The 19980-nt window shown below is 34.8% G+C and overlaps 1 protein-coding gene across 1 annotated transcript in view; it reads left to right on the top strand.

Annotated features, from left to right (window-relative positions):
- Positions 1–19575, top strand: part of LOC144435263 (DNA ligase 1-like) — a 74552-nt gene extending 54977 nt beyond the window's left edge. Inside the window, exons 21-22 of the mRNA XM_078123850.1 lie at positions 4947–5039; positions 19300–19575. Of these exons, the coding sequence (XP_077979976.1) occupies positions 4947–5039; positions 19300–19383 (177 nt within the window). The 3' untranslated portion in view covers positions 19384–19575. The remainder of the gene's footprint in view (positions 1–4946; positions 5040–19299) is intronic.
- The last annotated feature ends 405 nt before the right edge of the window (positions 19576–19980 follow it).

The following is a 19980-nucleotide window of genomic DNA, read 5'->3' as shown; positions in this document are numbered from 1 at the left end:
GTCTTCATTCCTTTCCTTGGCCCAACTATTCTAAACTTTGCATGCCCAAGTAGTATTTTTTTGTGTATTTTTCGGTACACACGTCTTCAATTTCTGATCTGTGTCCTCTCAGATGTCATAACAGCAAACCGTCACTTTCTCCCAGCCCTGATACTGTGTATCCCAAGTGCAAGTTGCGACTTATGTGTATTTTATCACAGACAAGTAAGAAACTGTGATTTTGTTCACCTTGTCTAAATACCCTCTGCGGTCATGTTTACATTTTTTATTACTAAAAATAACGTTCAGCAAGTGAACCAAGTCTTATCAGTTCAGTAACAGTCAAGGGCCATGTTGTTGTTATGATCGTCTGTGTCTAATCGTTCTTCCTGGGCACACACAGTCAGGGGCCATGTTGTTGTTATGATTGTCAGCATCTAATCACTCTTCCCAGGATGGCATTAATTGGATCTCATACACAGAATATACACTCCCATAGTTGAGTCATGTAGGGACTGTGGTTGAGTTAATGTTTCCCCTGGGTAAGGTAAACTGTCTGCTATTCTCGCCTCGACCATAAACTGTACAAGGCATCCAATCGGCGGCAAATGGTATCCAGTCCTTCTTGAATATTCCTTAACCCAACTATTCCAAACTTTACATAATGCATGTGTATTTATTGGTACACTCACCTTCAGTTTTTAAACTATGTCCTCCAAAGCTGCCATAACAAGAAAATGTCACTTTCTCCCTGTCATTATACTATCTATCACTTGCAAGTTGTAGTACATGTATTTTATTCACCTTCTAAATACACTCCAAGGTAATGTTTATTATTACCAAAATAGTGTTCAACTTGTGAATGGAAGTCTTATCTGTTCAGTCACAGTCAGGGGTCATGTTTTTGTTATGCTTGTCTGTGTCTAATCACTCTTCCCAGGATGGCATTAATTGGCTCTCATTACACTGAAAATACACTCCAGCCACCGATATCAGATGCTACTCTACTGACACACCGGTCTTCACGCTTTTCCCTGATTGGTCAATACCCTCATTTGTAACTGTCAGTCGAAATTTAATGCCAACGCCAGAGTACAAGTATGTATGTATATGTTTGTGTGTATGTACCTATGCGTGTATGTACGTACAGTTTCCACAAGAGGTTTTAGCAGGGCACATACGGCCAGTGCCCTGCTTTAAATGTTTGCACCCTAGTATATCAGTCATGTGCCCTGTTGTCATAGTCTAAGTCTCCCACCTTTCATATTGTTCCATGAACATTTGCATCCTTTGAACCCTTCATTGCCATCATTATTTGTTATCACACATTAAACACTCTAAGAAAACAAATGCGATAAAAAAAACGATTGTTCACACCTTTACAGAAGTAAAGTGACACCATTGTGCCATGCAATGACATGTTTCCCCTCCACTGTCTATTATTACATGAATAAACCATATTCTTAAATGGCGGCCGAGATCTCGCAAAACGCGAGAGTTTCCGCTTGGGGGGCAAACGCTGAAAGGAAACCATTGTGTAACTTGTGTCACAGTATAGCGTGGGTTGTCGCTCAGAGCGTCTACGTTTAGTATGGGTGGAAATGACCACTGCAACTTTGTTTACGGCTGTTCAAATTGACTTGGATTGACTTCAGTAACTTTCCAAGGACTTGTCCTACATATATGTATCATCTTGGAGTAATTATACTGTCTGTATAACTACTCCAAGGTATCATATACCATGACATCGCTAAACACAACAAACTCGAATTGCAATTCAAATTGTAAAACGTTTTACTGTCTCTGCAAAACATAGTTTCAACTAGAAATTGTATTTACCAGTTCTCATGCTTTTTAGCCTTCAAGTTGTATCTGTCAAGTAGTTTTTATTCGCACGTTTCCGTAATTTATACATGTCGATTTTGACTGTCGCACCAAGACAGTGATGAACGGCCGTGGCTTTCACATGTTTCAACAACTATCACGTGAAAACATCTACAAATCTGTTTGGAATTACTTGTACTAAAGTATTGCTTAATAATTATTTTAGGTGATCGAACTTTTGATTTTCACATTAATAGAAGGATTGAATCAACATCAGTCAATCGATCAACTTGCTGTGAGTGCTGAAATAAACGTTAGCAATACCACCATCTACGACACTTTAGTTCAAGTTTAGAGGCCACGTCAAACATGTGACATCTCGGCTTGTGTTGTTCACTGACACTACTTACATGACACTAGATAAAATGTCACTAAAATGAACAAAATGGTACATTTACCGGCTTACCTGCCTTAAAAAAATCACTGATTTATTGTACATCACTGCCTGGCCAGGTGGGTTACTTGGTTATTTTAAAACAACATGCATCTCTCTCCGTGTATGTATGTCAGCAAAGTTCCTGACTGTCATTTTTTCTGGGCCAGAAAATAGCGTTGCCTCTTTTGATTCCATTTTAGTAAGAATTAAAAATCCTTATAGCGATTTTGACGCACGCAAAGTGAAATGAACTCTTACCCCTCTCCCTAAACGAAGGAATTATGTTCGGTACGGCCCCTTATGCCTTAATGCAGGCAAATTCAAATAATCTTTTTAGTCCCCGCGGACGAAGTCCGGAACGGGGACTTATGGATTGGGTTCCGTCTGTCCGTGCATCCGTCCGTCCGTCCGTCCATCCGTCCGCAGCTGTTTCTTGGAGATGCCTGGACCGATTTTTTTGAAACTTGGTACAGGGGCAACATGCTATGGCATACATATGCACGTCAATTTGTTTTATGATACGATCCAATATGGCTGCCTAGCAACCATTTTGTTTGCGAATTTTCCCTGTCTAGAGCCATAACTCAGACATGCTTTAACAGATCTCATTTAAAGTTGGTATTAGGACAGTGTTCTATGACATACATGTGCATATTCATTGTTGTCATGATACGATCCAATATGGCCGCCTAGCAGCCATTTTATTTGTGAATTTTCATATCCAAAGCCATAACTCAGACATGCTTGAACAGATCTCATTCAAAGTTGGTATTAGGACAGTGTTCTATGACATACATGTGCATATTCATTTTCATTGTGATACGATCCAATATGGCTGCCTGGTAGCCATTTTGTTTGTGAATTTTCATGTCCAAAGCCATAACTCAGACATGCTTGAACAGATCTCATTCAAAGTTGGTATTAGGACAGTGTTCTATGACATACATGTGTATATCCATTTTCGCGTGATACGATCCAATATAGCTGCCTGCCAGCCATTTTGTTTGTGAATTTTCCATGTCCAAAGCCATAACTCAGACATGCTTGAACAGATCTCATTCAAAGTTGGTATTAGGACAGTGTTCTATGACATACATGTGCATATCCATTTTCGTTGTGATACGATCCAATATGGCTGCCTGCCAGCCATTTTGTTTGTGAATTTTCCATGTCCAAAGCCATAACTCAGACATGCTTAAACAGATCTCATTCAAAGTTGGTATTAGGACAGTGTTCTATGACATACATGTGCATATCCATTTTCGTTGTGATACGATCCAATATGGCTGCCTGGCAGCCATTTTGTTTGCGAATTTTCATGTCCAAAGCCATAACTCAGACATGCTTGAACAGATCTCATTTAAAGTTGGTATTAGGACAGTGTTCTATGACATACATGTGCATATCCATTTTCGTCATGATACGATCCAATATGGCTGCCTGGCAGCCATTTTGTTTGTGAATTTTCCATGTCCAAAGCCATAACTCAGACTCCATTTTCATCGTGATATGATCCCCCATACCCAACCAATCCTTTATCGTTGGACGCATATTCCATGTCCAACAAGCACACACAACATATCTAAGTCTGTTTGTTTTAGGTTCACAAATGTTGTTGCGTGATCAGAGTAGTGATAATTCCTTAAAACCCAATTATAGCGGGGACTATGTCATTCTCAATGACTTGTTTTCCAGATGTTGGCAGGTCATGGTCTTTTAAATAGCTCTTTAGTTCTGATGCCTTCCATCTTTTGAGAGTTTTAAATGTTACGCTGGGTTTTGATCGTTCGTCAGACACTATACTATCGCCCATTGTTGATAAACTAATGCAAAGTGTATCCCCCCCCCCCCAAGCAGTAGATCACGCGCAACTCTCGCATTGTGCGAGATCTCGGCTGCCATTTAAGAATATGGTTTATTACATGCAAACATGATGTTGTAGACTTTTGACTTGCATTCATCAACATCGTCAAAAAAGTATAACAGACTCATATACCATTTGATAAAGTGGTGATGTTGTGTCCAGTCATTAGTTTTATGTTAAAATTTACTCTGAAAACACTTTAGTTAATAGTTGGCCATCGTATATGTATATTGTGAAGTTCGACCAAGGAGACTGTGTACAAAATTCCAACATGGTGGACAATAACGTCACAAACTCTCGCTAATTTTTGAAGTCCTCAATAGTAAAGTATTGTAAGTCTCACATATATCAAACTTTTAAATGTTTTTTTTTTAAAGTCTACTCATCTCTAGACATTTAGTTTGAAATAATTGTAGCTTCTCTGAGAAACATACTTGTTATTGCTTAAGATGATTTGAAATAATTTTAGCTTTCCTGACAAAACTAATCGTTATCATTATGCAAATCATATGAATAAATTCTGCAAATTAGCCATCCTGCCATCAAAACAATCTATGGAGAACACTGATATATGTATGGATGTATGTATCATATGTATGCATGTATATGTATATGTATGTGTGTGTGTGTGTGTATGTATGTATCTATGTATGCCTGCCTGCCTGCCTGTCTGTCTGCATGTAGTATGTATGTATGTATGTATGTATGTATGTATGTATGTATATGTATGTACGTACGTATGTATGTATGTATGTATGTATGTATGTATGTATGTATGTATGTGAAACATAATGATAAAAAAAACTATGTTTGTTAAAGATAGTGTAATTTTGTATTGATTAGGTTGATCCAGAGAAAGGAATCTCATTGCGATTTCCACGGTTTCTACGGATACGAGATGATAAGAAACCAGAGGAAGCAACATCAGCCAATCAGGTAAAGACTATTACTGACCACTATTAATATATATATATATTACATACAGGTACAAAGAGCGTGGGTGTACATTTGTTGTGTTGCAGATGTGTATTAACACTTCCTGTTTGTCTTAGTATCATGTGAGTTTGATATCAAGGTTTTTAAATAGTGTATTATCAGCTGTAGATCAAAATCGGCAGACATAACCAGATGTCTGTTTCCCAACATTAGAAATAAATTAGTGACCTTACTCTACATGCTAATCTTCTTACTACTTTTACCTTTATCGCTAAAAAATATGATAAATTTAGTAATTCTGGCCCAATGTTGTATATTTTCATGACAAAAAATGATTTTTTTGAATTTCATACTATAATCCAGATTTTCTATAGGTATATATTTTTATGAAAAGGCGTTGATACATATACCGGTAACTAGTTTATCTGAAGTATTATAGTGTAATGAAAATAGGATACTCGAAATGAATACCTGAAATACATAGTTACAACTGAACTGATATGATATATGAAATGTATACCTGAAATACTCAGTTACAACTGATGTGATATATGAAATGTATACCTGAAATACTCAATTACAACTTATATGATATATGAAATGTATACCTGAAATACTCAGTTACAACTGATGTGATATATGAAATGTATACCTGAAATACTCAATTACAACTTATATGATACATGAAATGTATACCTGAAATACTCAATTACAACTGATGTGATATATGAAATGTATACCTGAAATACTCAGTTACAACTTATATGATACATGAAATGTATACCTGAAATACTCAGTTACAACTGATATGATACATGAAATGTATACCTGAAATACTCAGTTACAACTGATATGATACATGAAATGTATACCTGAAATACTCAGTTACAACTTATATGATACATGAAATGTATACCTGAAATACTCAGTTACAACTTATATGATACATGAAATGTATACCTGAAATACTCAGTTACAACTTATATGATATATGAAATGTATACCTGAAATACTCAGTTACAACTTATATGATACATGAAATGTATACCTGAAATACTCAGTTACAACTGATATGATACATGAAATGTATACCTGAAATACTCAATTACAACTTATATGATACATGAAATGTATACCTGAAATACTCAGTTACAACTTATATGATACATGAAATGTATACCTGAAATACTCAGTTACAACTTATATGATATATGAAATATATACCTGAAATACTCAGTTACAACTTATATGATACATGAAATGTATACCTGAAATACTCAGTTACAACTGATATGATACATGAAATGTATACCTGAAATACTCAGTTACAACTTATATGATATATGAAATGTATACCTGAAATACTCAGTTACAACTTATATGATATGATCATAAAAATTAATCAGAAATTGTCTTTCAAGAAAGTGTATTTTTTTACGATAATGACAGTCTTTGATATTGTGTTGTTTGCTACAATAGCAGCAACTGACAGAATAGTCTTAATCCTATTGTCTTTGAATCCAATTTTTGTGACTTCACCTCACTACAAAGACAATAACTAGAATTAGTTTGGGATCAGTTCATTATTTTCAACAGCTGATCTGATTGCTTTCACTAAATTCCCTGCGTGCTGAATTTTGCATAATTTTGCTTGATTTTTTCACCACATATTTGCTGAGTTACAATTTCACTTTTTTGCACAGGGACTGATTTAAGGTTGAGATGCAGGTTCGTTAGCTCATTTTTCCTCCATCACATTTCACAGTAAAGATAAGATAAATATACCATTTTTTTCATTAATTATGTCGAGTCTTTGTATGAAGTTGTGGTTTCTGTGGTGATTTTTTACATTTTTAACCATATTATTGATCTGTACCCAAAAACTGTGTTTTTTGACGATTTTCACTTAAAGCTATTTAACTTTTACAAACAGTTGAATATAGTCCTCTTTTCGACTTCAAATGAAAGCTATGTACATAAACAAAAAAACGTTCCTCCGGATTTTTTATTTTGTCTCTCATTGTCTTGTTATAATCATCCAAAGTTGTATTTTTGTGTTTTTTGCATAAATTACCGCTTTTCACACTTCTCAACGCAATATCTCTTGATTCCCTAAAAAACTAAACAATCCGGAGGAACGTTTTTTCGACACACTGTCTCCGAGTATTGTCTCCAAATTTGATGCAGCTGGGACGTTCTGACGCAAAGTTAAATAGCTTTGAACTTCACACAGTATACAAAATAAAGAACGTAGAAAAATGCTAATTAACACAATTGGACTCCTTCCGCCCGACAAAAGCTTTCAAATTCGACAGACATTGCAACAGCTGTTTTCTGTGACTTGCAAATATGTTACTCAATCCTTGCCATTTGGTTGTGTACGTTGCTTTGCTACAGACATGAAGAAAATCGGGTATTTTAGGAGGGTCATGAAATGCTACAGATAGAAACGTGTTTGTTTCCCGCGATAAAGGTGTCAAGTCATCTATTATTCATCTACGGGTGGAGACTTTGGTTTAATCTTTTAATACGGTACGCGTGCCGTTCTCGACATTACATAGTACACTTTCTGGTTTGGATTCGAAGCTCTTGCTCTACGCAGTTGGTGTTCGTGTTTTGATTCGAATATGGGCTACGTTCCATATTCCTGCTCATGTATTAGGCATTGCTACGTTGTTGGTGTTTCGTTGAAGACACACAATAAAAAAAGTTAATCCTTTCCCTGAAATCAAATTTCCACACCACGACACCGTACGACATCGGGAATGTTATACAAATTGTAAGGAGTGTTACAAAACTAATGTAATGGTACTTGAACTCACGTCAACAGTTTTTCTTCCACTGCGAGTGACGTTTTATGATACTCGGAGTCGTAGTAGACATTACCTCATTCATTTAAACTACTTGTACCTTCAAAATCTCCGTTTTATAACTTTAATAGCCTTGAGGATCGCTCGGTGCCAAATTCTTTGCCGTTTACGTTCAGACAGCGTCATCGTAGACGCAAATAAACAACGCAACGCACGTATACTACTACAGTACATGTGACTCGGTGTCGACGTGTCTCGAAAGTTCACGAAGGATCGAGCCGTGATAAGCCGATCGTTAGAGTGTGGTTGCCACACTCAATTTATAGGACCTTAACCCTAATAATATAATATAGTATGTGAAGAGGACGTTGTCAAAATCCACCAACGCGAAAGTTCAAAGCTAGTCTACGGCCACGTTCTGTGAATCTTACAGAAACAGAAATGTAATACCCGGAAATCGCCGATGCAATGTCACGCATCTGACGTGAACTCTCAAGTCTCGAAGATAGCGTGGTTCATTTTCGATGCGCCAACGTGTTGATTAAATCGTTTTATTTTTGTAAACATCAATTTTTTTCGATCGGCTAAAACAATTAGCCTGCAATACTGTTAGATATTCGAGATTTGTATGGTTTTTTTTTACATGCATAGTACTTGAAAACCGTCATCTAATACATCGCCGTCGCGTCGGGTACACTTGAAGGCTGTAGACTAGTGTAGTCACAGTCGCTTGTAAACTGTTATTCCTTTCCTAAATGGTTTTATTCTTGTCTATAACGGTCCTAATACAGAACAATGACGTTATTATAGGGATTGGCGATATTCTTATGAAATCGGTAGCAATGTCATACCCCCCTCCCCCCCTACGTGTTGTATGTAACTTGTAAGTACCATTTAGGAAAGGAGTAACAGTTTACAAGCGACTGTGCGGCTGTAGTGCAGTGTAGGCCGCTTCACTGTAACGTTTTTAGCCGATGCACTGGTCAAAATCAACGTGCATAAGTCCAGGTTCAAAGGAGGTATTTTTTTACTTTTTATTGGTTATAACCAAATTTACCGAGTTTGATTGGTTTTGTACAACAACATAGCTAAGAGATAATGTCACGTCAGTCATTGCACAGAGGCCTACTAGCTATGGCTCATTTGCATATGAAAAGACACTCTTCTGTAATCAACGTTTCTGTCAATCTTCTTTATGTATGCAAATCTTTGTACATAAACATTTCAGGAATGAAACCATATAAAACACATATAGCGTTAGAGTTTTTTCATTTCAAATTTATTAATGGAAAAAATGAACGATTTTCAAAAAATCTTTTAACCAAATGATGGCACATACCATGAAGCTTCATAATCAGCAAAAAAAAAAAAAGGCCAAAATTCACCAACGAACCTGCATCTCATCCTTAAGTACATATTGAAAGTTGATTATTCAATGATTTTCTATCTACCTATTATTATAAAGGAAAACAATTAGATAGTATTACTAAATACTTTGTCCACTTGTGTAAAGTAGAAGTGCCTGGTGAAAGACATGCAGTAGAGTGACATAGGGGGCCTTGTCATTTTGAGTGAAAGATGAGTAGGAGAGTGACATAGGGCCTTGTCACTTTGAGTGAAAGACAAGTAGTAGAGTGAAATAGGGGGCCTTGTCACTTTGAGTGAAAGACATGTAGTAGAGTGACATAGGGGGTCTTGTCACTTCAAGTGAAAGATGAGTAGGAGAGTGACATAGGGGGCCTTGTCACTTCAAGTGAAAGACAAGTAGTAGAGTGAAATAGGGGGCCTTGTCACTTTGAGTGAAAGACATGTAGAGTGACATAGGGGGCCTTGTCACTTCAAGTGAAAGAAAAGTAGTGGAGTGACATAGGGGGCCTTGTCACTTTGAGTGAAAGACAAGTAGTAGAGTGACATAGGGGGACTTGTCACTTCAAGTGAAAGACAAGTAGTAGAGTGAAATAGGGAGCCTTGTCACTTTGAGTGAAAGATGAGTAGTAGAGTGACATAGGGGGCCTTGTCACTTCAAGTGAAAGATGAGTAGGAGAGTGACATAGTGGGCCTTGTCACTTTGAGTGAAAGACAAGTAGTAGAGTGACATAGGGGGCCTTGTCACTTCAAGTGAAAGATGAGTAGGAGAGTGACATAGGGGGCCTTGTCACTTTGAGTGAAAGATGAGTAGTGGAGTGACATTATACCAGTGGTAGTAATATCGAGGACAAATTGAGGAAAATAATGTCAAGTTTGAATGTTTTGACTGATATTTCGAACATAGCAGAACAAGTGATATAGACACATGTTGTCAGGATGTAGAACGCCCTGAGTATATATTTTATTCTAAATGGCTTGTGCCTTGTATAAAACCCATTATTTCAATATGTATTGTAAGTATAACTTTTACTGATGAACTTGGCAAGGAAACACTGTGGTTTGTTATTTAGTGGTTCATGATATGTGAAATTTTGCTTTTAAAGTTGTGGGATGTCAAAATTAAACAAATGACTAACAAAGCAAGGAGCATACTCTCTTCATAGTGTTATAGTACAGACATGCAACTACCACACACTGTACAATGTTAAGATAATGAATATTCATTAACTAATTACCATAAATTTAAGTATCTGAAAAATCTCCAAAGTGACACAAACTTAGAAAATAATCTTTTTTAATCTCAAAAGTAGTTTTCAAAAGTTAATTACATAAAACCATAAATAAAACTATTCTGTAAATGTCAATGCATGTTCTTCACTGACATTTACAATCATTTTTGGATGTCATTAGCAAAGTGTACGACATACAAGGGTTTCCCTCAATATCTTAGTATGTTATTCAACCCTTGCTTGTGTTATGCCTAATTACGAGGTCAGTGTTCTGACAATAGTATAGTAAGTTATGGTAAGTAGAGTATTACACAAGTACTGTACCTTTCAACATACACCAAAAATTACCCCAAAACATATAAACTTAGCTTATATCCCTTTATATCCCTGATAGACATACTGGGACAGCAGCACTATGTGGTGTCTGATTCTCCAATACAATACTACTAAATGTACTAAAGACCATGTTGATGTGGTTGTTGACAATGTACATGTAACCCACTGTGTTGATGTGGTTGTTGACAATGTACATGTAACCCACTATGTGATCAGACACAACATCACCACTTTATATGAGTCTGTTATACTTGTTGAAGATTATAAGTCAAAAGTCTACAGTATCATGTTTGCCATGTAATTCATGTAATCATAGACAGTGGAGGGGAAAAGGTGTGAACAATCATTTGTTTCAGGGTCTTTGTTTTCTTAGATGGTTTAACTTGTCATAACAAATAATGAAGACAAGGGTTCAAAAGATACAAATGTTTATGGAACAAAATGGACACAGAGGCAGGAGACTATGACAACAGGACACACCACTGATAATTTACTAGGATGCAAAACATCAAAGCTGGCACCATGCTAAAACACCTCAAGGACAACAGCTTCTAGTCAATATCATTATTATAAACCCTGACAGCCTTTGGCCAATGTCGTTATTATAAACCCTGACAGCCTCAGGTCAATATAGTTATTATAAACCCTGACAGCCTCTAGTCAATACTGTTATTATAAACCCTCACAGCCTTTAGTCAAACTGTTATTATGAACCCTGACAGCCTCTAGTCAATACTGTTATTATAAACCCTGACAGCCTCTAGTCAATACTGTTATTATAAACCCTGACAGCCTCTAGTCAATACTGTTATTATAAACCCTCACAGCCTTTAGTCAAACTGTTATTATGAACCCTGACAATTTCTAGTCCATGTGGTTATTATAAACCCTGATATCTTTCCTGTTTTACCAAAACATCTACATGTGATAAAATACACGTTCTTACTGAATGATACCAAACCTTTCACGCTATAAAAACACACGATCAGTTATTTCCTGCTTAATACAACAAAACAAATTCCTCCTCTGACAATTAGCATTTTTCAGACAAACCTCATGTGACTTCAACATTAAAAATCAATATTTTATTTTCTCAGAAATACGTCCTGTTTTATACATCACAACATAAATTCCTTTTCAGGTGGAATACTTGTGACTTTATAAGAATAAAGAGAAATCAATGAATAGTTCCATACAAATCTTACTAGCTTTTAAAATTCAAAACAGATATTCTCGTCTTGTCCAGTTTAACATTTGATAAATTTGATAATGAATGCAAGGGAAAATGAAGTATTAATGTTCATAGGATCTTTCCCACTGGAATCAAAACAGGAATTTTTGTATGCTGTTTATCATTTTTTAAAAGCCTAATTCATGACAACTACATCTTACAACAGTATACTGTACATGAGTCGATGACAATAGACAAAAGATCAAATTCATGTGTTTGTGCGTGTGTATATACATGTATGTATATATGTCTGTATGTACAAGTAAACTTGTGGTGGTGGTGATTGGGTATATGCCATAGTCTTTCATCTCAAAATCACACAAGTTGTGTCAGAAAAAAACAAAAACAAAAACAGTTGACTTTTACATGTAAAATTGGTCATGCTATAATAAAAATAAAAATTCTAGTCTGTTGATAAATTTTTGCTTATATTTTATCGGTAATCAAACCCAAATCAAAATGTGTACCTCTTGATAAGGTTTTTTAATTAAAAAAATTCAATTTCATTGATGGAAGATATCTCCTGTCAAAACTAAAATACAGTTATTCACTGATGTCAAAAAGACGCTTCAAAATATATAAATTTTGTTTAAAATGTTCATGTCAATAAATTCCTGTCAAATATAACAAACTTATCAACTGCGATTCCATTTCCCAATTTTGTGCACACAGAGCGAAGTGACAGAGGGATATTAAAATAATGGATATGTAGTATTTTGGTTAGCTAATGAATGTACATCATACTGAATCCTGATAGAGTAGGGGTCATTGTAGCAGTGAAGGCTTAGAATGGCACTTACTTAAAAGTTCCCCTCCCTCAAGGTAAAAAATACAGTAATATAAAATGAATGGCCATTATCAATATTTTAGGTAGTGAAGACATTTTGAACAATTTCAACTCTCTGAAGATATGTATGAATATTGATGTTAGAAAAACTACTGCGCTGTCAGTTTTTCTAACAGCTGGGTAAAAATAAGATTTCACAATTAATCTTAAAATGTGTCTTTCGGTGACAAATCTGCCTGACTATTCACATGTCTTGATAATATACCTTAGTTTCATAAAATGCAACAAACACTTGTTCATTGAGTATTTAACGTAGAATGCACCATCAAAATTAAAGTCTTAAATGTTAGCTGTTACTATGTTGAAGAAAACCCAGCAAAAAAACAATCAGGGGTGACTATACTAATTTATGAAATAGAGGTCAATATGATATCAACATTTTTGTCATCTTTACAGTAGAATCTAAAATGGTTACCAAATACCACGCTGACTTTATGGGACATTTTAGATTGTTGTATTTTTTTATTTCAAAGGACTAGAATAAGCTGTCATATGATAAAATTTGAATAGATTTAAATGACTGATTTTTAGCAAAATGGGTAGCCGAAGGCAAATTCTATATCAAAACAAAATTAATAAAGTTTTCAACCTGAACTTCTTGAAAAATTGACTTAAGTGAGATTCTAACTAGTCGGTGACTCAAGCCATTACACACTTATTTATTGCAGAAATAATAAATTTGACAAAATACATAATTCACATGAACTTGGGTTTAAATATTTCAGAAAGAAAACCAACTTTCATAGATCAGATTTAATGGTGCATATACCTTGTGAAATAACACATTAATGCTCCTAAGTGGTATCACCATCAGTTATTGATATACAATCTCTGGAGTGAACATACTGAGTACTTCATATTGTCAAACAATAACTTGATGTGGAATGACAACCTGCCGTTGCTATGGTAATAGTAACATGACAACACTAATATCAAGGATCTATCATATTGCACAGCTTGTAACTGTAATGTATAAATTGGAACATCATTTTTATAACATTCATATTTTGATGAATATGATAATTTTGTGATCATAATAACAATGATTCCACATGTATGTTATATTATTTTAAGAATTAATTATGCAAATGGTCTTCCTTTATCAAACTTAGATTACTAGTTTTGAATCAGGCTATATTTACTGTTTATATGTTAAAATATAGAACTGTACATATTTTATCTGTATGCAAATAATTTGATTATGAATATGTAAAATTTGGTATAAATGTATTTCATCTGTCTGTATGATACATGTAAATGATGAAGCTATGAATGAACATGGAAATTTTAGCATATATTTAATGTTTGTACGTTATTTGTAAAATAAATGTATATTTCAGTGTGATTTGTACATGGTATTAAAACCCTCAGTAAATGTACTATAAATGTCATTAATCTCCCTCCATATGTATCTGAGGAAAGTAAAACTGAGTGTCAAATGAAATGTCAATTTTAGTTATCTCCCTCCATATATATTGAGGCCACTAAAACAAACATACATCAAATTTAGTACAATACTTCATTTTATCATACAAGGATATACATGTGTATAAGCAAAGTTGTACACGTTCAAACAGAAAATATGGAATTCATACTATGGTTATTGTACATCTACATGTAAGTCATTGGTTCTACAGTTTTCTAAATCTGAGTCACAATATTCAAAATTACTATTGTTCCTTATGTATTTCTTTAATAAAGTAAGCTGGCAAAGGTAGAACTATATTCTATAACAATACCCATAACATAAGGGGCCTTGTCACTACTCAGCTGTGACTCGTGGTGACAAGGCCCCCTTATGTCACTCTGCTACTTGTCTTTCACTCAAAGTGACAAGGCCCCCCCCCCCTCCTATGTCACTCTCCTATTCATCTTTCACTTCAAGTGACAAGGCCCCCTTATGTCACTCTACTACATGTCTGTCATTTGTAATGACAAGACCTCTTATGTCACTCTACTTCCTGTCATTCACTCAAAGTGACAAGGCCCTCTATAATTATGTTATTCTCCAACATTTTTCTTTATTCAGCTAGAAAATTCTCATCACCTAAGGGTTTGTCACTACTTGTCTATCGTCTTGTGGTGACAAAGGCCCCATAGGTCACTCATTTTTCTTCAGGAATAACATCTAGATATTAAAGATGTTTTTTAGCACAAGTGAACTGATAAGGTTCAGTAGTGCTAAAGGCATCACAAAGTGTCTATTTGTCTCTGTCTGTGTGTATAAGCAACTTAAAGTCAAAAACCACCGGACCAATTGCCATGATATTTGGCGGGTAGATTACTTTGGTTTTCTAGTTGGGAAATTGTTCAAATCAAAATTATATTACCGCCGGTGTGTGATTTGGGTCAAGAAATGTGATTTTTGGTCAAAAAATTTAAACTCAAAAAATGCTTTTCAGATTGGTCTGAAATTTGGTGGAAACATTCTTATCTTACTGTGTAGATTGGGAATTGAACATGACATGATGATCCCATCTGTGATATGCAAGTTAAGGCTTTAAATGTGTCATTTTGGTGGGGAAAAAAATGTGTAATTCCAAAAGTACATGGCTGATTTGGCTGAAATTTCACAGGAATGGTTCTGGGGATGTACATATCAAGTGATATTAATTACATGATGATCCCATTCGTGATGTGCAAAATAGGGCTAAAAACCCTGACTTCATTAGTGATGTGCAAAATAGGACTAAAAACCCTGACTTCATTAGTGATGTGCAAAATAGGGCTAAAAACCCTGACTTCATTAGTGATGTGCAAATTAGGGCTAAAAACCCTGACTTCATTAGTGATGTGCAAATTAGGGCTAAAAACCCTGACTTCATTAGTGATGTGCAAATTAGGGCTAAAAACCCTGACTTCATTAGTGATGTACAAAATACTATAGGGCTAAAAACCCTGACTTCTATGGTGAAATGTCTCAGGAGCAGATAGGAGTGTACAGAAGTTATTGTTTTATTGCTCATTTAATCATTTGATTGGGTAGACAACATAATGTAACAAGTTTATGTGAATGGTATTGGAATTAATCTCTCCTTTAGGTTGCTTGGAAACATTTTCATCCTAACTTAAACACTGAATTACAGATTGGCTGAAGATAAAATGCCTGACTGTCTTGTAGATGATGTAATTGATTTTGGTATTGAACTTAACCTTTCAAACTACTGGCGATGAAATTTGGTTATGATAAGTGTTAGTCTGCAAATTGTGAGTGTCTCATACTTACGTAATTGGTCCTAGCAACCATGACCATGCCCTTAGCAACAGTCAAATGATAGGTTTTTTTTACAATTATAACAAAAGGGATGGCAATTGAATCAATATTATTTTAGAATATGTAAATGCCCTTAGCAACAAGACCATGGCCATAGCAACAGGTAAACAATAACAATGCCAAAATAACACTGGTGATGGGAAGCTAAATGAATAAACATTGCACAATTGTATGTATATATGCCTAGCAACAAGATCACACCCATAGCAAAATGATAGTGTATATTACAAATATAACACCATGGATGGGTAGGCGAGGGAATAAATCTTTAAAAAATGTATGCAAATATGTCTAAGAACAAGACCACATAATTATTACAGAAAATTAAAGTGCACTGTCAAAAGTTGTGCTGCAATGCCATTGGCGTTTTTATTATACTCCAGTGCTGACTAAGTATTACTGACATGTACATGTTAAAGCTTTCTGAATAGTTCTTCACATTTCTTTTCTTTCTGTGGTCAGATTTTTCTCTTTTAAAAGGCTGTTTCAATCCTGGGTCATTGCATTGGTATTAAAAGGATTAAATTAAACCATTTGTTTCTTGTGGACCAACTTTTTGTAGAGTTTTGCCAAATATTTTTCACAGCTAGATTTTAATCCTAATCCCAAGTGGTCAAACAATTTCAGATTTCAAAACCCCATACTCTGAACTCGAACTTTAGTCTCTTCCCATTGTAATACATAATGTGACCTTTGACCTGTGGGTCTATAATAAGTTGACTACTGTTAACATGTAAATTTTCATCAAATGATTTCTCACATATTTCACAGACCAAAAGAAAATATGTGAAAAAAGTATTTGCTATGTAATACATTAAATAAATGTAATAAAAACACAATAATATTATAGGCAAAATTAATTTAATACTATTTAGTCTCCAGAGCTAGAGACCATTTGGTCATATCCATGCATGTTGATTGTTGTATCTGCAGACAAGACCTTATTGTACAGCTACAATGAGTTGCAGATCAAAATTTTGCACAAGAGGAGAGATATCAAGTTTTACACATATTTCATTTTCAGTTATTTTCACTTCCCATTTATTTGTATGAATATCTGTATTCATCTACACTGATGTGGTCAAGGCTTGGATGTGCAGCATACCAGCTGCTCATATCATACAGATGAAAAAACATGATAAATACTTTGTGTTGCCCTATTCTTTTGTGTGCATAAAATCGCCTTGGGTCAGGGCCTTATTTGTAGTTTCATCTCTAAACATATGACAGTTGTTATCAGTAGTATTTTCAGATTAATATAAATAAGCAAAGTTTACAAAGTGTGATACAATGAATGGGAATATCTACCAGTGTTGCTGATGATGTATCCAAACTAGGAAAGGCTTTATTATTATTAGATACAATAAAATCACTACTGAAATGGTCCTATTTGTTTAGCATTAAAACTATCATATTCAATTGATAAGCTGAAAGCTACACATCTGACAAATCTTTATTTCAGTTTAATGAAGAAAATATATTTGTTTTGGGTTTTTTTAAAGTTTGAAGTCTGGGGATGTATGATTATTTTAGTGCATATTATTAATTGCATAATCAATCACGTACGTACGTACATACATACATACATACATACATACATACATACACACACACACACACACACACACACATACATACATACATACATACATACATACACACACACACACACACACACACACATACATACATACATACATACATACATACATACATATACACACACATACATACATACATACATACATACATACATACATACATACATACATATACACACACATACATACATACATACATACATACATACATACATACATACCATACACACACACACACACACACACACACACACACACACACACACACACACACAGGCATGCATATACATTTCTATATGTTCTGTACATTATGACATTTACCGACAATTCAATTGTATATGTATTTTTAGAATTGTTTTATTGTTGCTTGTACTTGCCTTGTCCCTGGTGAGTAACCTGTAGTGAAAGATTGATGGAAAACATCATTAGAGAATAAGAGAGTGTGTGGTAAACATTATTATACAGTCCATCCTGTTATTGTGACTGCCTACAGTAAACAAGGTGATTTGTGATTCAAATTTAGTCAAAATTTATCTCTACGGTGAAAGTTGTAATTCTCTTGATTTGCGTCAGAGAGTGGATTTCCTGTATATACAAAAGTGCTCACCCCCAGTACTTTGTAGGTGGGTTTCCTGTGGCCTTGTTATCTGTTGCCACTTCTACTAATGTATTCGTGTAGCCCATTGTGTTTGTATGGAAGGATCTTTGATTTTATGCAAGCCACCTTGGTATTTTGCTATGCTCTGTTGACTTTCTAGGGGATCTCATGAAATACAGTGTTGCATGTTTTTTACTCAGGAAAATTTCTATATCCCCATGTAATTTATAATAATTACTAAGCTGATGTACAAATTTTGTGATTTGTGTATTTCAAAGGGGAAAAATAGGTGTAGCACACAAGGTATAACATAAAAGCATTTATCTTCTAGTACAAAAAAGGAGTGAAAAATAGCAAGTCTAAATTCTATTTTGAAATTCCTTCACCACCATTTGATGTGCTGCCACCCCCACAAAATAATGGATTCAGACCTTGTTTACAACTTGATTTCATGCATGAACACCCCTGCAATAAATGGTTGAGGTCCTCATCAAAGCAGTTGTTACTATTGAAGTGTGAGTGCACCCAGTACATCAGTTATCCATAACCATGGTAACATGTACGTCACTGATGACGTCTCTTGTTCCATAAACACAAGGCCCTATTCAGCTTATTCTCGACCGCTTTCACAGCCAACTGAGATAAAAGCTGAGATTTGCATAAAACAATCACAAAAATCTCTCCCATTCATTGAAAAGATAAAAGGTATATTTGAAAAGTGAAATTCTAATATCCTCGTCAGCCTTTGATTATTAAAGGAATTAAGGGATTTTTTTTTAATGTCTGAATCTGTTATTTTGCTACCAGCATGATGTATACTTATTTATGTGTAAAGTAAAAGTGTTGCATGTTTTACATGATGTATTTTTAGCCTGTGGTGTCTCTTATAACACTTTTATTTTTTTGAAAACATAATGAAAGCAGCAAAGTAATATTTGGGTCTGGTTTTGTTTTGTTTTTCATTAGGTTGCTGAAATGTATGAAAATCAAGACCAGGTGAAGAACCAGGAAAAAGAATCAACAAAAACAGAAGATGAAGAATTTTATTGAGAGAGTGAGACTTTCAAAAATGACAGTGGCAATGGGTGGGTTGTCATGGAAACCATGTGTGTGGTCTCTATATTTGGATATTGAATTTAGACAGTACTAGGCTTACTGTTAATAAATGATTGTATTTGTTAGTAGTAGTAGTAGTAGTAGTAGTGGAACACCTTTGTAAAATAAAAATTCAATTTTTTTGTGATTTCACCATATGTGGTTAGAATTATTGATTGTATGGATTGATATCACACTTCAGATGAATTGAATAAAGGAAAGAAAGTGTTTTTGTTGTGTCTGTTATTTTTACGTAAAAAAGTAGGTTTGGTAATGAAAGCATGTGTGTACAAGAAACTAGTGCAGATGGAATCAACTTGATCACAATAGATTTATGGCTAATTTCTCTGACAGCAATAAACATGAGAGCCAGTAATCTCAGGAACTGGGTTGAAGTATGCAAATGTATTTCTTGTTTTTTGCATTTAAGTAGCTTACTTGGAGTTCTATTTAAATTAGACCAATGACGTAGTTTAGCTCAAAATGGAAAACTACTTTATCAAATTGTTGGGCTGGAGAATGAAAATGATTAAGAGCTCAAGAAAATGTGTA

This window comes from Glandiceps talaboti, chromosome 5 (genome assembly GCF_964340395.1).
Source record: "Glandiceps talaboti chromosome 5, keGlaTala1.1, whole genome shotgun sequence".
Lineage (NCBI taxonomy): Eukaryota > Metazoa > Hemichordata > Enteropneusta > Spengelidae > Glandiceps > Glandiceps talaboti.
The sequence above is the reverse complement of the archived record's forward strand: the minus strand, read 5'-3'. Positions and strand labels throughout refer to the sequence as shown.